Source organism: Lepeophtheirus salmonis, chromosome 6 (genome assembly GCF_016086655.4).
Source record: "Lepeophtheirus salmonis chromosome 6, UVic_Lsal_1.4, whole genome shotgun sequence".
Taxonomy (NCBI): Eukaryota; Metazoa; Arthropoda; class Copepoda; order Siphonostomatoida; family Caligidae; genus Lepeophtheirus; species Lepeophtheirus salmonis.
The window spans coordinates 1,196,806-1,223,443 of NC_052136.2; the positions used below are offsets into that span (position 1 = coordinate 1,196,806).

At 33.2% G+C, this 26,638-nt stretch overlaps 1 protein-coding gene across 2 annotated transcripts; it reads right to left on the reverse strand.

Annotated features, from left to right (window-relative positions):
- Window positions 1–1,525: 1,525 nt before the first annotated feature.
- On the reverse strand, window positions 1,526–26,638 carry LOC121119390 (uncharacterized). Of its 2 annotated transcripts, XM_040714047.2 has the most exons (6): window positions 26,416–26,609; window positions 22,353–22,519; window positions 8,592–8,711; window positions 5,397–5,595; window positions 3,236–5,322; window positions 1,526–3,169 (listed from the first exon to the last, which is right to left on the reverse strand). In XM_040714047.2, the coding sequence occupies exons 2-6, from the start codon at window positions 22,384–22,386 to the stop codon at window positions 2,295–2,297; spliced, it is 3,315 nt and encodes a 1,104-aa protein (XP_040569981.1). In that variant the 5' UTR covers window positions 22,387–22,519; window positions 26,416–26,609; the 3' UTR covers window positions 1,526–2,294. The 2 variants fall into 2 exon arrangements, with proteins under 2 accessions (XP_040569981.1, XP_040569982.1); XM_040714048.2 differs by lacking the exon at window positions 8,592–8,711 and having other exon boundaries at window positions 26,416–26,638.

Consider the following 26,638-nt stretch of genomic DNA (forward strand, 5'->3'; position numbering starts at 1 on the left):
CTGTTGTATCGTCAAAACTGCATAAATTATTGCTTTTCAGAAAAAAATTTACATCTAAAAAGCTCACAAATTTTTTTGCAATTTAAAAAATGTCATTCTGTAAAATTGAGTCTCTTACAAAACATTTTACCTTAATAAAATCCTGCAGACTCCCCTGAACCATAAGTAGCTCAGTGGTTAATTCCATAAGGCATTCCCCCCTCCCCATGTATATGGGCTTTTTTGTCAGTGTGTGGTTTTAAGGGGCAAGGAGTTGTTCTCAGGAGTTTTTGTCCCGATATCGTTTGATAGCTAAAATTGACACTTTAACGTGTATCTATAAGTATATTTTGTTCTTTTGAAGGGATAATTTCACGAAAACATCTTCGTTAGAGAAATAAATCTGTATCAATGTGGAAGACGATCTAAAGCATTCCTATCTTTAAAACTTTGGGAATAACACTAGAGCCACTAATGTTCTATTGAATATTCATTACTACGGTACGAATAACCGACCGATGAAACATGACTATGATTCGTACAAAATTAAATAGCTTCCCTTAGTTATCCTGTAAAAAGCTCACCAAAAAAGATAATCAAGGCGGTGAATGCACGCTGCAATCACTTGAAAAATATTACAAATTAAATAATGAATATTGACTAGTATGATCCTGCCCGTTCCAGGGACGCATGGGGGATGATAATAAAAGTGTGATGTGATGTCAATAAACTAACATTCTCCTAAACTACCTAAAGTGAAGATCGCTTAATACATGCACCAACTACCAAACAGCTTTAAAATTACTTTACCGCCAAATAAATTAGTATCCTGCGTAATATCCAATGCTCCAATAGAATACTTATGTGCCAGAGGACCTTCAAATTATCACTTATACAATGTCATTATTTGGCTTTATTAAACAGATTAAATTCCTATAAGTGTTTATTTGAATTGTAGCAATACAAGACGAATTAACTGGTTAATGCAATCTCCCCTTCATGTTACTACCTGAAAAACTATTAAACAGATGTAAATCCCATAAGTGTTCGTTTGAATTGCAGCCATCCAAGATCTCCCCTTCCCTTCTAATTTTTAATAGTAGAGTGTAGAACAAAAAATGTTACTAGGCAGAAAAAACGGAGGAGGAGGAAGAAGATGCAAAAGTTTATTCTTGTACATATAAGATAGCCTTATTCAGTAGGAGAAGAGCAAACTAACAGAACATTCATATCATTGTTGGACTGAGAGTAAAATCATGGATCGATATCGTAGTAATTCCGACCTATCTCATTGCTAGATACGGAGCGGGATTTGTGCTTATTTTCTGTATTAATTGCTGCTCCCAGCTAATTTCATAAAACGTAATGAAAGCTATGCTGCTCTTCTCCCGAACATTCACCAAATTGTCAGGGTTACCATTTTAGTTTGTTTATGTAGCAGAATGTCATATTTTACGATTATAATCATACCCATTAATTTTTTAACCACCTAAATTTAATTGTATCTCCTATTTCCGCCCTCGAAAAGGGAAATGAAATCCATGAGTAATCTTGAATGAAGATTTTACATCATTTATTCAAATATAAAAATGATTTTTTTGTCTTCATAGAAATATACACAATATAAAAAATTAAAATGATTAAAACAAATAACATCATAATAATATATTAAAGCCATTTTTGGAAATATTTTGTTTACAAATTTAAAAAGTAAAAAATTCAAAGGCGTTTAAAGGATGCCTCCTGTATTTAGATTCAGTGGATACCCTAGCTCCTAAAGGCTAGGAGAAGGGAGGGGAAGTGAATATAAGAATTTATAAGTAGTAAGTTGGGATGGCACAAATCTTGATATAATATAAACTTAGTGTTGTAAAATGAAAAGAAAAAAGAAAGAAAACTACATCCCATTGATAAAGTTGAGAGAGAGAGAAAAGTTTGAGGGAATCAAAAGTTACAAGTCTTTATATCACGAATTTACTCTATTTTTTTTTCCTACCCAATGCTTCATCAATACATCATTACTTAGAATCTAACTCAATAAAGTTTTTAAAAATCAGTAATTGGAAACACAACACAAAATAAATGTGCGCCCAAAAAAAAAAAAGAAGAAGAAAAAAGAGGTTTCGTTGAATATGCAATCATATACCTACAGCAAGCACCACATACTTTGCTTTACAGAAAGGTAGGTTTTATAGTACTCGACCAGGGGTCTTCTCCAGTAGAAGAATCCAAGTTAAAAAGGAGAAAATATCACAAAATAGAGTTTCTTCAAAATTTGTTTTGTTTTGTTTGAATAATATGTATTATGTTATTTCTTAACCTAAGAAGGCCGCTAGGGGATTGAGAGTAGCTCCTCCTCCAATAGGAACTGTCTTCGTGACGTAGGAGGTAACTTGTGTTGCAACCATGGTTGAGGAAGTGAGCGTTGTGACTGTTGGTGTATTTCTAAAAATGATTCTAAGTTCTTTAGTCACAAGGGATGGAACTGTCGTTTCCTGAATGACGGCAGAGCTTGTGACTGTGAAACCCACATTGGCTTGTGGTTGTTGAAAGGGGTTCAAAATGGGGTTTCCAATAGCTGGAGGTGAGGGAGGAAGGGCTGTTGCTTGTTGTTCGGATTTCTCATACTCTGTCAGGGTTGTGACGCCGACTGCACGGGTAAGGGTCGTGAATATTTGCTTGTTTCCTAAGATGATTGGTATAGTGTTGGTTTCGTAGATGGTCTCTGTTTTGATGATAGGCTTGGGTTGTGGTTGAGGAGGTCTGGGTTGGGCCTGTTGATTAAAAGCACCATAGCCTGCTAAGTTAAATGGATTATTAAAGTATTGGAAAAGAGCAAGCTGTCGTAATTGATCTGGGGTGAAGGATCCGAGTGGATTAAAGGAAGAAAGTCCGGGTGTGGCAGAGGTGGGATTTGCTTGTGGAAGACCAAACGGATTAAATGGATTGACTCCAAATGGATTTTGACTAATACTGGATTGAAGGGGATGACTAGGCTGCTTCAGAGTGGGTTCGTCATCATTCTTTAGTTGTGAAATCTCTGGATTGTTCTTCTTTTCCATACTCTCAACTGGGTCAAATTTTGATCCAATAAGTTTTAAATCATCTTTAAAACCAGGAGGAGGACGCACACGAACCTCTTGGGGTCCTTCCAAGCTATACTGATCTTGATCACTAAACTCCAACTCACCTAAGCATGTAGTAAAAAAAATAAATTAAATGTTCGTTCTATTATATCTTGGAAGTCAATACTTACCAGGAAGCAAGTGCTCTCTCTTCTCTGAGCCGGCTTCGTCCAAAACGTTTGAAAAGTCAGTGAATGCCTTTGTAGGAATAAATTCATATGCTTCCATTGGTGGAAGGGTCTTAACTGCCTCTACCATTCGAGTAACAAAGTAGGATTGTACCAAGGAATGATATTTAGTAGATCCATCGATAATGATTGGAAGGATACTCGTTTTCAGCATCAACTCTGTTGTGCTATAAGTTTCCGTGACAGTTTTGAGTGGAGGCGTAGGGCCATTCGTAGCAGCTAAGTGGTATGTCACAGCAGGAAGAGTTTCCAAGGAACCATCCAAATGGGAAAGAGATGAAAGTACTGGAGGAGGAACGGAGGAAGTAAGGATGTTCTCAGGTGCAGGGATGGTTTCTGTTTGGAAGAGGGGAAGAGTCTTGGAAGGGGATATAACAACGCTGCTACCAATACTTTTCTTAGAGTAAGTCGTGCTTTCAATTTCTGAGGCCATGTCGGATGTGAATGTGCGTGTCACTGTAATGAATCTTGTACTCTTTTTACCATCATCGATGTCAAAACTATAAGGGGATCTGATAGTAGCTACTTGTAAAAGATATGCAGAGTCCTCTGGATACTCCGTTGAGACCTTGAGAGTAGTTTGAAGAGGATCTGAAGGATAAATGGAATTTGAATCAATTGGACTGATTTCCTCTTCTTTCTCGTAGAGATTGGCGTCCTTTTCTCTTTTAAAAGAAGACAATGACTTGGGCTCTTCCTCATATGAGTACTCCTCTTCTTCCAATTCGTCTCCAACAAATGCATCATCATCATAGATATCTTCGGATAACTTTGCAGATGATTCATATTCATTCTTCTTTTCCTCCTCTTCGTATGTTTCAACTTCTTGGTCCTGCTTTTCAGTAGGGATTTCCTCGCCTTCGGGCCCGTCACTACCATCTTGATTGGCATAGTTCTCAACCTTCCCTCCATTCTTTCCCAATATCTTTGATAAGAGGGATTTTCTCAGATTGGGGCGGTTGAACCGGTTAAACTTCTTGATTCCTAGAGGACTAGTCTTATCTTCAACTTGAAGACTCTTTCGATTAGACTTGTAAGAACTTTTACGTTTATAGGATTCTGTTGTTGTGGTTGTAGTTGTTGTCGTGGTGTTGGGGGTAGTTGTCGTCGTTTCCTTTTTGTTCTTTCCAAATTTACTAGAGAATCGATTTCTAAACCGATTTGGTCGTATTCTTTTCCTTGTAGAATATGAGTTCTTTTCAACCGATACTTCTCTTGTTGAGCTGGGTTGAGCCTGTAAATCTTCACTACTTTGTGTCGTGGTAGGGGGAATGGTTGTTCCCCCTCTGTTTCTCAACTTATGTCTTCCACTTGAGAAGTGGCTTCGTTTATAAGAGCTTGGACGGGAGGATGTCTCTGTCTTCTTCTCCTTTTTATTCTTAATTCCTCCAAATCTGGATGATCTATCTTCCCTACTATCAGCATTTTGTGGAGTAGTTTTTGGGGCTGCAAAAGTTTCCGTTTCTTTTTCATCATTTTCCTTTTTGAATTTTTTAAATCTATTCTTTAGCCTGTTCTTAAAGTCATTGATAGCAGAGTTATTCTTACGGAAAAGTCGGGAGGAACGCCTTCCTCCATAAGGTCGAGAGCTCTGAGACTCATCTATCTGCTCCACATTCCCAGTTGAAAGTCCTTCTTCTGGTCCTGGCGTGGCTTGAACGTCATCCTTGAATACTTTGGACGTACTTTGAATAATTTGAGCATATTGTCCATCCACAGAGGTTCCAAATACTCGAGACGTGTGTACCGTTGTTATACCATTCTCGACCGCTGTTCCTCGTTCAACCGTCACAAGCCCAGTAGCCTTGACATTTCCTTCATCATCCGCAAAAAAATTGTTGGAAATGGTCGTGGAACCTACAATCGTTTCTGTGGCTTCACTCCCTTGATTTCCGGGTAGGACCTTAAATGTTTCAAGGGCTTCTGCAGTAGGCTCAGCAGAGACTCTGTCAAATTTAACTTCGTCAATTCCTCCATCAACTTCAATTAATCCATTCGATAAGGTAGTTATTCTTTCCAAGGAACCAGTTCTGTATCGTGTTAAGAGAGAAAGAGAGATAAATAATTGAGTACAATAAATGGAGAGCTTCAATGATCGACTTACCTAAACACGGATGTTGGCCGAATGAACGGCTTATTAGATGATGGTTCTAAAGAAGGTCGTTTGAAGGTGTGAAACAATTCTTCAATTTCAATAGAAGGTTTGGAATCCTCAAAGGGTCGTCTTGAAGGTCTGATTAATGAGGGCTTTGTGAAAGCAATACTGCTACTAGATGAGACGGAGCTTGTTGCTTTTACTCCACCTAAAATCAAATATAAATGGATAAATGGATTTGTGGAAAGATAGATAAGAAAGTAATGTTGCAATAACATTTTCTACAATACATATTTACAATATATACACATGGCAAGGCAGTCGTCATCCTGTACTTTGCTTCCTGGTCATTAATAGAATTGTAAATCCTAAGCATTTTTTAGCATTTGAGTTTTTTCTTTGTAGTTGGAAATTTGAAAAATATTCTTTTATTTACATCAGCTTGAGGAGAGAACGTCTACATATAAAGTAAAAAATTTAATTTCTCAAATTATTTTCCAATTATATATACAATTATATTATCGTGCAGACGCCCCTAAGTCATAAGTTTAACTCCTTTTTGTACTGAGAGTAGTAGGAATATCAACAGACCTTCCTATTTCAATGCTAATTTCCTTTCGTCATTGACCATAGTAGCTAATCTAATGGAAATCCATTCAAATTGTCAGGGTTACAGATTCATTTTTTTTAGAAATACCGGAAATGCTTAGAATTTATAACTCTAGTCATGAATGAGATAATGTATTTACCTCTTGGAGTAAATACGAATAGAGTGTTCCCAATCCGCGTGATAAAGCTTACAAACCCCGTAACCGTCTTAGTAACAAATGTAATGTCTCTAACTACGTAAGAAGAGTGTGAAGGACTGGATATCATCTTTGGCGTTCGTGTTGATGTCGGGTGAATCAGTTGAAATGGTGGTTGTACTACTGGAATCAACAAGGTCTATAATTGTATATATATGATTTTGATGAACAACGCTTAAAAGTGTGCGATGTTAAAGAAGACAGATGAGGAAGAATACAAAATGGAAGACTGATAGAAGAGACGGAAGCTTGGATTTAAGGTGTTTGTCCAGGGAAAGTTAGGTTGTAATTAATTGATTGGTTAGTTATTATATGTAATTATGTGGTTTTAGAACAATCACCAAGGTAAAATGTAACGCAATAATATTTATAAATGAGAATATCCCAAAATCCCAAAAAGACCACATACACCATGTATTAATTAATTAATTATGTACAAATAGAAATGTGTAAAGACGAGCAAAGGCTATAAACAACAATATTAACAAGGATGTACCAGTCCTAAAATTGGGCGTCCGCTTCAATTCCGTCAAAAATTATAAGGACGTAATAGGTGTTCAATAGAACACTCTTTACTAAATGATGTATTCATAAATATCATCATAAATCAATTTTCATCAATTTATATAAGAATATAAATATCATAATTAGTCCTAAATTAAGAATAATAAATGAATGCTGCTCTCTTAAGTTGAAGTAATAATTATAATAAAAATATAATTCAATTGGCAAACTGAGATACCTAACTACAATTAAGATTGCAAGAAAAGTTGAGATAGAAGATAAGTTTGAGGAAAGAAAAACCAGTTGCAGGGGCGTCCGCGGGATTTAAATATATATAGTTTGTTTTTAAAAAAATCAAAAAATAAATTTGTCAGGGAAATAATTTCAAAATTAAATTGCATGTATAAAAATTTTTTGGATTTTTTTTTCAAAAACCCACAACTGTTTACAAAAAATTTCAAAAATTAAACTTACTATACAAAATTTTTTGTTGAAAAATTTCAAAAAGTCAGAGCTATTCTCAAAACATTCAATTTAAAAAAAAAAAAATTCAATAATCCACTCCAGCTCAACAAAAATTTCTAAAATTAAATTCCAAATATAAAATTTTTTGAAAAGATAATATAAATATTAAATTTTTTGGAGAAAATTTTCAAAAGTTCAAAGCTTTCAAAAAAAATTAAATTTTGGAATAAAAAAATTTGAAAAATTAAATTAAATTTCAAATATTATATTTATTTCAAAAAAAATTTCAAATATCAAATTTTCTATTAAAAAGGAAAAATTCCTTAATTTGGGGAGGGGCTACAGTCTCTCCAGCCCACACCTGCGGACACCCCTGAGTTGGAAGTAGTATCTAGATCAGTATTGCTTATTAAATATTGGGACTGTCTAATGTCCGGCACGACTTGTTTGCAGATGTATGGCGCTAGTATCGCGGCATAACTCAACCAGATTTTAAACGATAATTATGACTGAAACAGATGGAAATATTAAAAATTCAAGCAAATAGCAAAGATTATATAACAAGAAAATGATGCTACGGAATAATTTGAATTTAACTTCTTCTTAGTGTTTAAAATTTGAGTTCCTATCCGGTTTTGACTGGATAGAGTGGCTATTCTTGTACATCAAATAGTCAATATTGCCAATAACAAGTAGATCATAGAATGACATATAGGAACCAGACAGCAACTGCAGGCGTGTGTTCACTCTCCTCAACACATATAATTTTATAAACCCCTGTAAGCTCAAAAGGCCATTTGTTAATCATTTGTCTTATTTTTATGGCAAAATTCACATTCATTAGATTCAAATATAACTATACCTAAAAAAGAGGCCTTTGATTAGCTTCATATTGGTATTGAATAATTCTGTAAAATCTGTGATTTATAAATTTCACAGGCTTGAATTTTTCATTGACCAATTAAATCTAGTTTTTATTTCTATAAAAATATGACAATTGGCCTTTTCAACTGATGTTATGTCATTTAGTAACTTCTCAGTTCTTCTACCCTATTTGTAGCGGCCGCACTTAAGCCTTTGCTTACAGGTTTATCGTATATATTCTCAATAAAACCTCCAAGCCTAAAAAAAATGTTAGTGCGTTTAATGTCTTCTGGAGGGTCATTTAGAAAGTGTTTCAAAGACCGATAACAGAGACTACGGGATCGATATTAACCCCCATATTAAGGACTGATACAACCCTATAATTCTGATGAGGAAGGAATCATGAATGTGATTGCAGGAAAAGAGGCAAGGTTATGCAGCATACTATAATTGTACATATGGCAACACTGTGTGCATTTATGCACTAGTTGGTGAAACGGTAAAATATGAGTAAAAAAACTACGAGGTAATTTGTGAATCTAATGGTTTTGGCCCTAGTCCTTACCATTGTGACCTACAGTGTAGGTTTGGATAGTAGGATAGTTAATTTTAGGGGGATTCAGTTTAGGTGTGAATAAAGGATCAGGATTGGAATGCCCAGACGAGGGAACGATCGTTACATGACCTATAAGAAAAGTGTGTCGGATTAGTCTGTTTTAAAAGCAATAAATATATGTGAACAAGACAGAGAGAAAAAATCACACAATACTTAGAGATTAGTTATAGAATAAAAATACTATATACAAAGCTTTGATGATGGCGAGTATTTCTCAACATTTAAATTATATCATCTTAATAATTATTATTAATATATATGTACATTCAGAGAGTGTATCATTGTGCAAGCAGGACACTAACTCATCAGGAAAGATTTTATTTTACTCTACTTAGACAAATATCAGATGTGTTCACACTTACCTTCATTGTTATAAAAGTTAATTGGATCATATATAGAAACAGTTATGTTGAGATCACGGAAGTTGGAGGGATTTTTAATTGTTGTGGGGATGTTAGGGACGTATAATGGGGATATGAGGGGCATAGGAGTAGAGATGCTCAACGAATCACTCTCAACTTTCAACCTAGCTTCGGTGGTCTCTGTTGTAGCCGTCAAGGGTATAGCTGTGGTAGCTAATACAGTAAAGGACTCATCCAAGGTCCTTGGAGTTGTTTCTGCAAGGGTTGTTGTTGTTGGAGGAGTTGAGTCCCAAATGAAAATATCCAGGGTTAATCCTTCTACAAAAAAAGTGGTACTCTCTGGCGGAGTTGTCGTGGATTGGTGTCCAGGGATATTTGTGGTTGTCTGGGCTCCTGTAGCATACATTGTGGTTGTCAAGAGTACTTTAGGAGACATTGTGGTTGTTAGGTAGTACATGTCATTATAGGGATTTGTAGTAACAAATATCGTATACGGCATTGGAGTTGTTTTACTCTTAGGAGTTAGAAACTCCTGGGGTTCTTGAGTTGTAGTCAAGGGAAAAGGTGAAGAAGAAGAAGGAGGATTGGTAGAGACTGAGACATTGAATTCTCTTGCACGTCCATTTCTAAAGTGCCTAAAATCCGAAACATCTTGCTTCACACTTTTAAAAAGAGATTCATCTGCTATATGCTGATCATAGACCCAAAACCCTACTCCTCCAGCAATACTTAGAATCCCAAACAAAATCAGTAGGGCTCTTACAACAGATCCCATTTGGCAATAACAACCCTTGATCGTTGATGGAGATACGACAGTGGGGGTTTCAATGGGGGATGGGGATGTTGTAGAGGATGGCTGGGAGGATGTTGATGACGAAAGAATTGGAGATTCAAAGTTCCTTTCTTCCTCTGTGATTTGGGGCATTGTAGAAATGGAAGCAAGAGCATCTAGGCTCGTAGAGCCCTTTCCTTCGGCAGTTAACAGGGCCTTTGAGAAACGTGCCATCATTTCGTTGGGTGCTTGATATATCACTTAATGACGTTGTGTTCTTTATAATGAATGTAATGAACTTCACTGCATGATTGTAACTGTTCAATTGTTTCTTCGAGAAACAAAAGGGATTAAAACTATGGCAAATTTAATATATTTTTTCTGAAATGTTTCTTTACTGTAAAGATGTGTACTTTTATTAAAATAAAAATGTTTGTCTTCTATCCACGGTTCGGTCCAGTTGATGAATGGAAAGATACGCTTCCATGGATTTTGAAGAAAAAGATTTAAGATGTATTTAGTAATTATGTTTTTTTTTTTTTTTGCGTATGTTCAAATGTATCCACGCGGCCAAGAGACAGGAAGAATAAGTCTCCAAAAAAAAAAAAAAAAAAATCAAAAAGTACAATAATGTTTATTAGAAGTACTAGATATAATAAAGATCCATCAAGAATGTGGAAGAATATGAAAACCACGACCGCATTCAATCCTTCTTCTCATGAGACCTATTTTATTTTTTCTCACTCCATCATCTTCCTATTTAATCCTTATCTATCGTTCCTTCCTCATGGAAATATAATATAAGTAATACACATTCATATATGTAAATCTCTTTGCATTAGGTTAGGGTGTGCTTAGGCATATAGGGCACGACAAAAATATTCAAAACTATGACATGTACACCTCTGAATACAATTATCATTCGATTCTCTAATTTATTTTACCATTATGTTGGAACACATGTCTGCAACGTACGAGGGTCGTTCGAAAAGTACGTACAAAGTCCGAGAGATGGCACTAATGGTGCGTATCGAGGTTATGTTTAGTTAGTATATTACCTTGATAAACATTATGAGGACTCTGCACCTTCTAATAAAACAGTTTATAAGTGGTTTCAAAATTTTGGGAGTGACCATGTGTGCACAAGTGAAGCTGAACGATCTGGAGGCACTGTTGAGGTTACTACTCCTGAAATCAATGATATAATCCATGCTATGGTGATTTGTAACAGAAGAATGAAGGTGTGGGAGATTGCTTGTGCTGCGGGCATCTCGAATGTGAAACCTATTTCCATTAATTTTGCAACCACAACTGCTGAGGTGTGAGCTGTATTGTATTAAAAAAAGGTCGAACCCCTATACAAAGAATACTTTCATCAATTTCTATAGAGTACTCTTCATAAAAATAGTATATTTTAACTTTTCAATGGGCAACCAATTTTATTAAACACATTGTATCACAAATCCAAAAATATCCTGTTTTTAACAACATTAATGCCTCCATCCTGTGGCCCATGTTGTATGTGTCCCTTGACCTCCACCGAGCCTCTTGTGTTTGATTGAACCATGTTAACTATCTTATGACCCAAATTATAATAATGAAATGGAACATTGTATTAGAGTTTCCACTTCTCACGCCATATAACGTTCAAAATGTGTTTTTCAAAATCTGACACATATACACCCTCGTTTACTCGTTTTGATCTCAGAGGCACAAATATGAGTAGAAATATTTATCTAAAACAAGCATAATCCGTATCAGAATTGAGCTTTAACTTCAACTATGGCCTTAGCGTAGGGGGATCTTTCATACTCCAATGCAAAGTACAGAAAAAGTACTTGTTGTAAGTGTCTTTTAAATGTCTGCCTTTTAGTACAAAGTGTACTAAAGTGTAAAATGTTTGGTTTGCCTTATTTCAATCATCTTCATACAAAAATTTCCTACAGTATTATAAATAAATGATGTTGAGTGTATTTTATTCATTATGATGGTATTCCAACAAGTCTTCAATTTTATAAATTTTTTGAATACAAAATAAAACGGGATCCAAAATACCTTTTATAAAATAAAATCCCTCCTAAAAACGGATACTTTATCCAGTGTCCTCTTTTTCGAAATCACAATGTATTCATTGTTCAGAGTTCATCCTATTTTATTAATTAATTAATTATAATCAATGATAGAGAGGAATTTTGGAGCTTACTTCTTACTTGTATGATTTTATCTTCGAAAACGTTTTTTAAAATCAATTCGTACAATTAATTCAACAAACCTGTTCATATCGTGATTACATATATATGAAGACTAAGAAAAGACCAAGCTGTTTCATACTGTTTAACAGTCCAACAGCCAATGAACAGTCGTGAGTAACTATAATAAAGTTTCAAGATAATATAGGAGCAACAAAACTCTTTAAATACTAGTTGAATTAATAAAACCATTAGGCTTCTTCATACACATGTTATTAGATGACACCAACTAAATATCTACGTTTATGTAGTCCTAAAACACCCGAAAGACTAAAATATCCTTGTAATATCTTGTGGGTATCATATTTTCGATCCATTTTCTATGAAAACTCTTAATTTATAATAAATCTATTTCTTGATTTCAATTTTAATGGGACGGTAGTTCCTTAGTTTTTATTAAGTTATTAACAAATTTTGGCATTAATTATTGAGGTTTCATATAATGTTTTTTATGGGTTGCTATTAATTTTTCATTTACTTTTACGATAAAATTAATCGAAGCAGATGTCAAAATGTCAAAGAACATGTTTTATTTCATAATAATCTATTATTTAAAGATGATCTATCCTCTATAATCTACAAAATTTCATTCTCCAACTACTGTTTCACATTATGAATTATAGAGAAAAAAATTCAATTTGTTCATTGATGCTTATAATTAGTATCATAGGTAAAACTACTGAGGCACAGTACAGCTTTATATTGCTAAAAATTAATTGATAGAGGGTCTAAACAACTCAATCAAGGATTTGAAGAGAAGTAACGAGGAGTTAATTAAATCAATGTTGAAAGTAACGTTTTTCAAAGTTAAAATCAAGGATTATATGATAATTAATAGAATAAACGACTATGAACACTTAGCGACTCATATCCATTTTGTATGATGAGTGACATTGAGGTCCAATAATTTAAAAAAAAAAAAAAAAAGACTCAAACTTTCTCATTTTTTCAATTTTTTATCATTGCTAAAAAATAAATAAAAATAGAAAATAAAATGATCAAGGACAACAAAACGAGATAGAGAAGAGTCTGTCCACCTGCCACAATAGACTACATATTTTGGGCTCATTGAATCTTTCCCCTCTCCAAAAGTAGGTGTTTTTCAAATGAATATTTATTATTAGTTTGTGTAAAGACAAATTTAATTAATCATGGTTTGGAGTTTTATGGGTAGAGTGTTTAAACACCCATTATCTTCGTTAGGTATATGGCGTGTATTTTTTAGGTATTGTGTTTGTTGTAATGAATGAATAAGGGTTATTACATAAGGACTGATGCACTGTGCTTGCCTTTTCAGGTATTATACATAAACAAATGAATCACGGTTTTCAAAATATGTACCTATTTATAGGATTTTCTTTGAAGCCTCGAATGCTCATGTATTTAATAATACAAGTGTGTAGGTTTTAATTTTGTAAGGTTATGACCTTACAAACATAATCATTCAAGCACCTAATGGGATGGGGGATAGGGAGCGGGGGTGGTACTTGGTTGAGTAAGAGTCCCGTAATATGAATTAATAATATGAAACTTCATTTGATAAAATGCTTCTTTTTGACGAGGCTCTTAAATCTGCTCATTCGGTATTTAAGGAACGTCATTAACTGTACATTTTTGAGAGCATTCCTTTGCTATATGATAATTATTAACACGACTTTGAAGACAGTTCACGTATTTCATTTAATAAACGGTGATTCATTAGCAAGTTAGATATATTATACTCCATGTCCTCCAAATACGTAGAAATATGGAGGGGGATACATTTTCTCTCCTTTTGACGACGACATTCCATAGGAACTTATGAGAAGGTCAAAGGCATTTTCGCTTTATGTTTAAAAAAAAGTATAATCCACGTAAAAGGCGTGAATCCATCTTTATCTATCCATGTATATTGTATGTATATCATATAAAGTAATTCTCGGTTTTAAATAAATTATAAGAGGTTGCGTAAGAAGATGAATTATTCCGATGATTTTCTTTGTACAGTTTTTAAGTATTGTAGGATTCATCAATGGTCCATTTATATGTATATAATTAACATACTTACTCCATTTTTAATGAATTAATTACTTACATATATAAGTATGTAGGTACCTTTTAATGGGTAGCTTAATAAGGCCCTTAAAGATAATTATTTTTTCAAAAAAACCTCACAAACAAATAGTTCCTTGGATTTCCTTCTTTTTTAAATATAAAGTATTGTTACACTAAATAAGGTTATATTTTTTTGGATGCCAAGGTCATGGTATAGACACCCATAACACATATTAAGTGGTATTAAGATAAAGAAAAAGAAAACTGCCTTTGTAGATCCCACCATTCTTCATTATTGTTTTTAATATCTACATAGACTTTTGTATGAATAGGTAATTAACAGAGCTTTGAAGTTCACTCATCTCACGATTTATGTAAATTTTTTTGTAATTGGAGTAGAAAACAACAATCATTTTAATATATATCATGTATATTTAGTCTTTACCCTCTTCTTATTGTGTTAAGGCAGATTTTCTTCAGCAGGGCTCCTCGAATCCCTTGTGCTCCGCGATGTATCCTCAAAGGCTCTGCAAGTGATTACATCTGTTATAAATAAAACATTTGGTTTGACATGTTTCATTTATACTGCAAGATATTACAAAAATGCTATCGAGCATTTTTACTGACGTCATAAATTGCATAAAAAAGGAGATGTCATTTTGGTGGGTCAAAATGGAGATTTTTATAACATAAATTGGACAAATTTCCAATAAATCTTCATAAAATGGCTTTAAAAATAAATAAAAACTTAACATCTGCATTGAGTAATTCTTGTTTCCTATGATACAGACTGATAATTGAATTATATCTATTTCAAATATACTAAAAATGACTAAATTTGTTTCTTTTTTATTGATCCAGGACGACAAAGGTATGTTAATTAGAGAAGAATGTATCATTTTTTCCATTGTAATTCTTAATTTTTATCTACAATATCGAAATAAGATTTTATAACAATATACTAACATATTCTTTATACATTTTAGGGTCAGATAAATAATAAAACTAGGCAATATAAGCGTATTTTTTAATAGACAGTAAGGTTTAATTCCGATTATGAGTTGACCCCATATTGACTTTCAATAGTTCACTATCTTCCTTAATGGTTGTTTAGGATCCCAAAATGTCTGACATCAACAATACTGATGTCACGTGAAAACAATGTATAGAGATCCGCAGTGTAAATGAAAAGTTTGGGAAGAAATGTGTTAATGAGACTGAAGCTATCTAAGTGCCTACTATATAATTGTGTAGTGTCATCTTGAGTCGAGTTGTTATGGATCAGCTCGAACCGATAAATTAGAAAAATTAAATAGCTACGCGTGTCCACTGCCCATTTAATAGCTATTCCAGTTTATAATTTGTCTATTACTTTTTCACTTTTCATCTAGTACTTTTGCGGCAAATTTGTTTAGCTTTATGAGCGCTAATGGGCTAGTATTACTTAGCAACTATGCTAAAATCGTGCAATTTGTTACCAAATCGTAGTATATGTAAGTTTAGTCTGTCACTTTAGAGATTAGAAACATCCTATCAGAGATTGTGATTCTTGAGTAACTCTGAACTCATATAGAAACAACAGTTCCAAACATAATTTGATGAGATTTAGTGATAAAATACACACAGCAGACTCAATAATAAAAAGTCAAATCTACTTGGGATTTTTCAAACTTTTAAAATCGTCTTGGCACTATTTGAGTTGAGTTGAAAAATCCCTCTAACAAGTTCGGTTCAAACAAAGTTGATCATTGTTGGGGTCTACACAGCTTAAGCCTGATGTGTGTATCACCTTTATTGTATAATGCAACCTTTCCCAAAAAAAGAAATAAAAATCGTCCCAGCCAATTCTTCCTAATAATGGAATTATTATCCTATAATTGTTGGGAATTGTTCACGGCTTAACAAAAGCTAATCCAACCAATCAACGTTCAGACCACAGACTAGGATATACAAGCAGAAAAATCGATAGTTGATAACCAAATACATTGTACATTTTTGAGAGGTACCACCGTGATATAGATATTTACAATGTCTGGAAAGGAAACCAGCTCTTTGATGGGTGTATTCTTAAATGAATATCTCTCTATCGTTCCTCTTTCTCTCACTTTTGACCTTGTCAAAACAGTGGTCATTAGAGGTTTAATCTCTTGTTATTGTTGGTAAAATCAAAAATAATCAACTCAATTATAGTCGAAGGGAGTTTAATAATTGCTGGAGTCGACAGAGCACTACAATATAACCTCTAACTTCCCATCCGTCTTTATAAATCCATTCGTGCATGAAAGAGAAAATCCAAAAAGTATTTTATTATTTTTTCTTTCCTTCTTTCTGTCTTTGGAAGGGCCTATTTCATAAAGCCCTATTTATCAACTACGTCTCCTACGAAGAAGACACAACCTTCAATGAAGTTCTTTCTCATGCCCTTGACATTGAAAGACAAATGTACACACTTTCAAGTTACACATGCCATTTACATACTTAATTCATGCAGTTTCATTCCATGTCACTTGGTGGCTCATTTTAATCATTTAACTTATTTATCAGAATGTTACTTCGCCCGTCTATCTGTCACACTTTTTTTTCCAATAGAGCATGGATCAAACTAAAAAAATATATTGTCCTGTAACTTGTCGTAAAAAAAAGAAGGAATAAACAAGGCACATTCTGAGAACAAGTTTCACAGCGCCCTCTATATGAGTAACATATACCTATCCTTTATATTCAATAATTTTATCATTCACTTTCTGTCACGTAGTTGAGAAAAAGTAATTTCGTATTTCCCGCCCGTTTTTTTAAACAATGTACATATTGTTCATTATTGGTCAAATCGAATCATACGATCGGATAAGGTGTTGTAAAGGTGTGAGTGTATACAACAAGCTCTTTTTTTTTTTTACAGTATTGCTTTTACCGGTTTAGTCGTGATTTGTCATGCCTCGAGTATAGAGATTTCAAAGGAAGAAATTTGCCATATTTTACATTTTTACTATCTGAAAGGGAAAAACGCGTCGAAGCTACCAAGAAAATTTGTGATGTGTACGGGGCGGATACGTTTCGTGCTGCACAGCAATAGTTTGACCGATTTTCCTACCGCTAAATTTTATCCTATACTATGAACAACTAGACCGTTTGAAGCTGGCGATAGAGCAGAAGCGGCCAGCATTGGTAAAAAGGAGGAAATAGGATATCATCTTTGATTATGCACCGGGAGCTCGGATGAGAAGTCCTTATGCATTCATCCTACAATCTGGACCTGGCACCAAGTGACTACCACCTGCTCCTGTCTATGGTTAAGAGGCTTGGGATAAAAATTTGGCCTCAATAGAGGCCTGTGAATATTGGTTGTCCGAGTTTTTTCCCATTAGGGACAAAGGCTTCTACGAGAAGACATAATACAGTTGGATTCTCGTTGGAAACAAGTTATAGAATAGATCAGGATACACTTGGGTTAAATCGAATGATTGTAACACTTCTAATAAAGCATTGAAATAAAGTGAGAAATACAAAATACTTTTTCTCCAACCTATTATAAGTAAAGAATCCCTTATTAACTCCGAAATTGACACCGTCTTGAGGTACCTTTGCATAGAGAAATATGATTGTTTGAAGACGGTTAAATGCGTATTTTGATTGATAATTTTCATAGATAATATCAAATAAAAACCAGATGAATATTTTTTTAACCAGTCAAAGCCAGACCAACAGACAAGAGAACAAAAATTTGTGGGAGAACGTTCTGGAAACTTAATGTAAATAAAACGATAATTCTCAAAGCCATTTATTAAGGGATCAATATTCTTCAAATATGTTGGTTATGTCGATAACTTTTTTCTCCGCCAGGGAAGTAAAAAATATACTTCAATGTTACTCAATAACTAACTCTGCAACCTTAGTCAATTCAGCCTTTTAACTGAAATAATAAGGTGAATTCTGCAATGGTAAGAAAAGTTGCATATGTCATGAGGGACAATGACAGGAAATGAGTAAGTAACATCATCGATGGTATCATAAAAAGCGACATCTTACGTGGGGAATAAGGTATCACTACGAGAAGGGGTCTACTCAAGTGTAACAGGCGCGTTTCGCCACTCTGTTTAAAAACATTGATTCTCCCTAGAGATGTAAAAAAAGAACATCATGTCTTTGGTTGAAACAAAGCTCATTCATAACTACGTCCAAAGGTTATTCTGCTACTAAGTTGTAATTTACTGTACAATTACCTACTTAGATAATTCTTTGATGTCTGTCTTACGGGGTGATGTGGAGAAATGAGCCACTTCTTTTGATACAAGTACATGAGGGACATAGAGCCCCAAACCTCTCTCTCTTTTTCATGGCTAGACACCTTTTCTCATATATTATTTTAATGCTCCACATTTATTAATTAAATTACATTACTTAAGGGCAATTTGAGAAATGGAGAGAATAAAAACAAGGATACCTGATGCTAACAAAAGATGATTTCCTTTTATGCAACTCATATATTATGTGTACTACCTGACGTTACATACTTATTGCATAAGAAAGTACCTAACAACGTTCTGTTCGAGGCATAAATATTTAATGAATGAGCATATTTGGAGTGTAAAAATTAACTACTCTTCTTGATGACATAAAAAACGAAACGGTGGCTATGGAACATTATTAAGGGCGTCTGCAAGAGTATTTATATATATTTTTGGGGAAGGGGCTTGGTTTTTTGATGTTTTTTTTTTGAAAAACAATCAATATTTTGGGGAAAAAAGTTTGAAACAATAATTTGTTTAGAAAAATATTTCAAAAATCCATAGCTATTGTAAAAAAAAATTCAAAAATCCACAGCTGTTTACAAAAAACTTCAAAACTTAAAGTTCCAATATTAAATTTTTTGGAGAAAAATTTCAAAAATCCATAGCTATTTTCAGAAAATTAAATGTTTTGAAAAAAAAAAAAAAAAAAATTTTTTTGGGAAAAAAATTGAAAATTTAATTAAATTTCAAATATTAAACTTTCTAGAAAAAAGCAAAAATTCCTTTATTTTTTTAGGGGGTGGCTACAGCCCCTCCAGCCCACCCCCTGTGGACTCCCCTGGTTATGAATGTTAGGACTGTCATACGCAATGATACATGCCCTGGTGGTAAGTAAATATAAAAGAAACTGAAAATGAAAGTGGTAATCCTGACAATTTGAAGATCATTATCGCTGCTTTATTAGATCAATTGCAAGCAGCCGTGAGAGGAAGAAAAAAAACCTAATTCCATTCCGTATAGGGCAAAGACATGAATTACTCCAGAGGACGTCCCTGATAACGTTGGTGAAATTCTATTAGTTAGTCGATTATATTAAGTTTTACGTTAAAGACACAACAATAATTAATTCATCATTTTCCTTAATTAAAAAGGATCAAGGATTTTTATTTATATAAAAGTTGGTCGTTTAATTATGTTTGTCTCCTATATATTGACCGTCCTTTCAGAAAGATGACGTGACGTACAATTGCTCTATATATAATATGTAACAATAAAAGGTTATAGTTGCAAAAAATAATGTACATGAATCCATGAAGAGAAAACGAATAACTTATGTCTTGAACCATGATTAATAGATGCTGCATTCCTTCAATTAAGATGTACAAGGGAAGAGGGATTAAGGCCAGGGTCATGGAAGGCCCAGCATGAGTTTATCTATTTACATCAGTAGTTGAGAAATGTATTGATCTATTTGTTTAATAATATACCATATGGTTTTGATAGCAGTAGGACTCCTCCTTTTCGTTTTTTTTTTTTGACGAGGAATAAAAAGATAAATATAATAATAGGTTTGACCTTTTTTCGCCCTCCCACCCCATTATAGGTGTATTGCTTTCCATGTAATCTTATACACATTGTACATAAGCTATTAGTTATGAATACCCAGAAGATTAACCACCTCATTACCGTGACTGTATATCGCAACCTTTCATCCCAAAAGAAACAAAACAAAAAAGGAGGCCCATATGCTAATGTCTTCCATGTCTTCTCAACCGTGTAATTAGTATTCAATCATATTGTTGAGCATCCTTCAAATCAGCTTAACAAAGAGATGGGGACTCGAAATTGCGCCTTGACTAGAACTTGAGTCATTTTTTGAATACTTGCGACCATAGGTAGAGGGGCACACCCCTTGATCCTCGAGATTGATTATATAAATATATTTATTTTACATACAGTAAATTGATATAATTTGCTCCCTCCCTTGGAACAAATGTCAAACTCTTGGCTTCCTTGTATAACTTTCAAACACCACTGATTCCTGCTACAAGACTTGAGCTTTACAATCAAAGGCCCAAGACTTGAATTGGACTCGAAAGTACTTTGAATTATTGCCCTGGATAATGTCTCTTTTATTTTCTGTAGAATTGAACTTCACTTGAGGAAAATATTCGAGGACTGGAATTGGACTTATGAGCAAGGACTTGAGACTCAACTTGGACTGTCAGGACTTAACCAAAACTAATTTGAATTCACCAATCACACGTCTTAACTTTTATAACATTTCAAATAAGTAATTATTCATTTTTCTATTGGGGGGAGGGGGATGTTTGATATATGAACGTTCAAGGGTTGTTTGTCAAGCTACCCTTTGATAATTACCATATTAAAATAGAAATTAGAAAGGGAAACCTCCCTTATAAGCTCGGAACACAAATCTCTAGATTCTTATCCGTTATCCGTAAAACCAACTCCGCCTTGGGACGGGATGTATTGCATCCAACGTCCTGATCAATCAATTCCTTAGATTCTTTCAATATATAATTCACAGTTTTCCTCCTCGCTACGGATTCTAACTCACGTCCGGGATCGTATGGAGTCTCTATCATCAACTTTTCAAAGAAGCAATAATTATAAAAAGTATAATTTATTTTTCTATTAGTGGAGGGGATAATTGATATATGAACTTTCCAGGGGTGGATGTCAAGCTACAATGAAGTAATCAAAGGAATCTCTCTATTGGATGGTATCATTTTACCACTTGTATTATTTAAAGTCACACGAAACCACTCTCTGGAGCCTTGTTTATAAACTAATATAAGTAAACAACGCTCAAACTCAACAACTCTACTTTCAGAACATTGATAAAGAGAAAATAAGGAAACTAATTGACAGTTGATCACAAATACAATGTAAATTTTTATGTCCGTGAAGTATTGCAGCGTAAAATGATCAGATACGTAACTTATGTACGTTGACTTTGTGTACAAACAAATGCTTTTAGCATATAAAACAAAATTAATCATGATGCTTTGATATATGCAACTTCCTGTTGACTTTTAAAAGGTCATTTTCATAAGTCATTCATGGATTGTATTTATCTAATGTTTTTGCCCGTATCAAAAATATATTTAAAACAACCACCGCCTACATCACGAATTTGTCAAAAAACAACAAAACAATGTATTTTTGTGCATCATTTTTTCTTATTTTGCACGTTACTCCACTCCCAAAGATCAAAAATATCTACCTTTTAAGGTTATAACGAGACTACATTGTAAAGTTTTTAAAATAATAGTATGTAAATATCAACAAAAAAGTCCTTTAGATATTCATTTTCTCTCCTAAATACAAACGTACACAATACATATAAAATATTTTCCCCACCACGAGAAAGACCTTGAAGTCCTGATTTCAAAGTCTTCAAATGATGAACGTGAATTATTTTAATTACTTTGTATGTTTCTCCTTGAGAAAAGGGAAAATTGGATTTTTGGATGATAAAAAAATAAAAATATTGATAATTCTACTAGTATAACATATGTATATAATAATTGCTCCAACAAAACCGTTTCCGGAGAGAGAGAATTTTTCCATTACAATTCATATAAAAAAGGGTTTGAGGGACACTTAATTTAAGCACACAGATATAAAATATAATTTCTATGACCTGTATGAATTGGATTTGATGTATACGTATAAAGGCAGTGTTTAACCCATATATATACGAGTATGAAAAAGATTGTGTCATGGTGTCTCTTTTTTATAAGCGGGAAAATCAAAATGAGCCAATCAATGAAAGATAAAAGGAAAAAGTACATTTAACAACTATTTTTCCACTTTTATCATGATATACTAAGGCGTGTTGAGAGTCCAGATCACTTCTTATCTCACAGTAAATAAATAAAAGGATACTAACTGTACTAGGGTTACTTGAATGGATATGTTAGTACATAACATATTGCGAAATCTGACCTTCAGAGTGCACGCTCAATGATACGTCAAGATACATATATATATATAGTATGTACAATAAGATACTGGTAAAGTGAAGAAGTACTTACCTAATAGACAAATGATCACGAGAGATTGAATCATTCTTACTCCTGGTTCGTAATCTCCCCTCCTCTAATGGTGTGTTGTTTTTGTATTTTGATTCTTTAGGACCGTAAACGTCTTTTTGTTTTTGTTTTGATGTATTGATATACGTGAATTATTTGCTCATCGCAATCTACATGGGACAAAGAAGCAAGAATTAGATGTAGAAAGAATCAGAGAGAATAAGCATTCCTAAAGTGTAGGATGTCCCATCCCATAAATCCTAAGGAGGAGCGTCCAAATTGGACGCAAAATCCTTAGCATGGAAAATCTTTGCTAAATGACGTTATCATCATAGACAGGTACATCATTATACATCAATTTTTACTAATAGAGTATGAGAAAATTAAAAAAATATATATTTGTAAGATGGTGCAAATGTACTAAGTTCCATAAAATGAATAAGTATCCAAACGATTAATACACAACTATTAACGCAAGGGGGCGCCACTATTATTGATTATCTAAACAAACTACTAATAAGTAGTCTTGTATCGATCCCTACTTCTGATTAAAAACTATAGCCCTGTCCATTTATTCTTTTTTTAGATCAGTTATAGTACTCACAGTCCGAAGGACCAACGGTCTTCAGAACTGCTCCCAAGGACTGATGGGACCCATCCTAAGACTCGACTGGACCGAATAAAGAAGTACTAACACAACACTACAAATAAGTAAACAATGCTTAGGCCCCATTGATATAAAGAGAATAAATTCTTTCATTTGGGGGCTAAGTTATTCAAAATAATGACAAAAATTTCTTGGTTATTAAAGATACTTCAATTTTTAGTAAACTAATTCAATTGTAAGTTCTCAATGGGCGAATAATTGTATATTTTTTCAAATATTTTTTTGTTGCTATATGATGATTTTAAATTCTTCAAAAAAGAAGAAGGCCTCTACTGTTCTCCTGGACTCCTCTTACGCAGTCCATGAATGGATAAACTAGAGTCAGAGGGGGTACTTTAGTATGATGTTATTGAAAATATCGCCTTTTAATGGGTGTTTTAATATTCATTAAATTAAGATCGGATGTAGTTTAGTTGTATATTTTGTGACAAAATGTTCCTTTAAAAGGTGCCTAAAATTTGAGACTTTTTCAATGACGCATAAAGAGGGAATTGAACGGGACCGATACAACTGTTAAAAAAGTTAACCCATTAGTTGAAATTTGTGTAAAATAAAATTTACCTCCTGTTCCTCCATTGAAATAGGGTCATTATTGAACATAATCAGGGGTGTCTGCAAGATTATATATATATTTTTTTTTGGCTTGGTTTTTGGAATTTTTTTGAAAAAGAAAATTTAAAAGTTAAAATTTTTCTGAAAATTAAATTCTTTGGAAAAAAAATTCAAAAATCCACTATTATTCACGAAAAATTTCAAAATCTAGAGTTGTTCACAAAAAATGAAATTGTTCAGAAAAACATTTCAAATAATAATTTTTTTGGAAAAAAATTCAAAAATCCATATCTATTCCATAAAAAGTAATTTTTTTGGATAACATTTCAAAAATTTAGAAATGTTCAGAAAAAACTAAAATTTTTGCAATAAAATCCTAAAATAAAATTTCAAATGTTAAATTTTCTAGTAAAATTCAAAAATTTCTTAATTGGGGGGGGGGAGGGCTACAACCCCTTCAGCCCTCCCCTGTGGACGCCCCTTATAATCCATACTATCATTCAACAGAGATACATAAAAGATGCAGCCCCTCCTTTGTGAGGCTCAAGGTGTGGCCTCTTAGATAGCTATTTATTGCATTTTGGATAGGTGATTGAACAATTGTTTATGAGTATACTAAATGTACATATATAAAGATGAATGGTTTGACTACTACATATTTTTTCTCACAATATACGTGTGCATTCAAAGTGTTTTATCATGTAAATAAGATGATGCTATGTACTTAAAGGCTATAACGTTCCTACAAAAGTTTGAAGATGCGCATCAGAAAAAAAGAAGGAAAAAAGTTCACACTCCTGCTGTGAAAAGAGTCACTCACGACTCCATAAACACTTCCTAAGTCATGCCTTCCTGAACTTGAACCCAATTTTAACCTTTATATAAGGCCAAAAAAAGAACATTGAAATAAATAGATGGAAAAAGTAACATCAATAAGGAAAAATCATTTGAGACACATAACAACTTTTTTCGATATTGGGAGCAAGGGTTTGTAAGGGGTCGTGTACAATGTATGATGACTATTTTTTGGCATTTTTGTCCCATTCTTCATGTTCTCATTTGGTTCATATTTCTTTAATAAAATAAGCATACATTATCGCTTGAATTCGCGCAATTTCAAACCTTTTACTACATCTGCAAACCAACTACAACGAATATTGGAGTGAATATTATTTATTCACGCAACCCATCTAGTCACCTCTATTTTATTAGAAGCTAAAAACTCAACGTGTGGAGGAGCACATATTTGTAGGGTTCCGGAGGTCAAGAGCAGGGGTGCATTACCCCTTAGGTTGGTGCATCCCAACTGTGTATGTACTTTGTAAATATCCCTTAAGAGCAATCATTTTTATAGTGAATATCAGTACTGTAGAGGACTTTTCAAAACAACTGGAGGTCAATATATGAAAAAGCAAGACAAAAATCCGTCAATCAACAAAGGATTGTTTTTTATATTTGTTAAAAAAACAAAAAAACAAAAACTGGAGGATAATTCTTTTGGCCATCATATCATATTTTTAAGTAAATATTATAACTATATTAATTATGAATGATAAAAATAGCTTTTCTATAGTCCTTACGATACATAGCTTTAATATCCACTAAAGCTTGGGCTTTAATTCTAGACAGTGTTAGATATATAATTTGTGAAAGAAATGAATGGAATCAAATTTTGTAAAACACAAATATTTTCTTACAAAAAGATTCGTAAAAATTCACAATATTAAAAAATTATTTCATTTTAATTCATAAAGGCTAAATATTTGAATTTCAAACCTGTACTCCCAAAATAAAATATTTTTATTATGTACCTATAAATTAGCAAGGTATTAGGGCCAGTTAGATCAAGCAAAGCCTAATTATTTGCTTGCGTATAGGTAAGTATTCAAAAAAGAAGATTTTGAGAGTGAAATTTTCCAAATTAAATACTATTTACATTCTATTCCAAATACAAGTATTAACAATAAATATATTCATTATTTAAAGAATCCTTTCTTGGAAGCAAAGTCTATAGACTCTCCTTTGCCTGGGTTATTCATTCTCATAATTGATATATGAAGGGTACAGGAAACAAATGTAATTTATGGCAAAAAAATTGGCAGAAATAAGAAAAATATAATTTGAGATGAGGAACCACAAAAATACATTCTTGAACAAAAATCAAGAAACGCCAATTTAATTTCTTACGTTTTATTTAAATATATCCCAATATTTCAAACTATAGGCTTTTTACTCAAATTCCTGAGAAGATTTGATAAATACAAATATAATCTCAATTTTAAGAAAAATAATTCTTACTTCCTTGCGTGTTGAGGACCCACATATTTAGTAGTGTCAATATATAATAAAATAGTACATGTCTCCCAAAAAATCACTAATAATGCAGTTTCCTGCATTATCATGCTGCATTTTTGTATACTGTAAAGATTGACCTCCTTGATTCTCGCGTACTCTTCTTTGACGCAAAAAAAAAGAAGGATATTTGTACATCATTCATAACTATTTATATAACTTTAAAAAGATATTCTCTACGCATGCTTCAATAGGAGTAACCTGTCAAACTGGACCCGGTAACAGGTTTTTTTTTTAAAGGAATGGTATAAGTATTTTCATCATATATTATATTAGTACAATGAAAACATACTGGGAGAGGTATAATACGCGAAGGTAAAGAAATCAAAAACCAAATGGGAACAAGGATAAAAATTCATCACCATATGCTAACCAAATAACAAATTTGTATTTCACTTTTCATTTATAAAAGAACACACAGCAGATGATGGAATTGCAAGGAAATTATTATTTAAATTCGGGATTAAATGGAGTAAAAATAAGTTAGGTACTTACTTGAATATCAATCCTTGTCCAAGTCCTTCTATACAAGTCGATCAAATCACAACATTATTTAATAAAATATATTTTAATCACTATTCTATAAGCAAGGCTCTAGTGCTTTTTTTTCTTTTTTTCTGTAATGATATTAAATAAAATATCTCCTTTTTTTCTGTATGACTCTTCGATTCAATGAATAAAATTGTTATGAAACCAAAGTAATGAAAAAAAAAGTTTT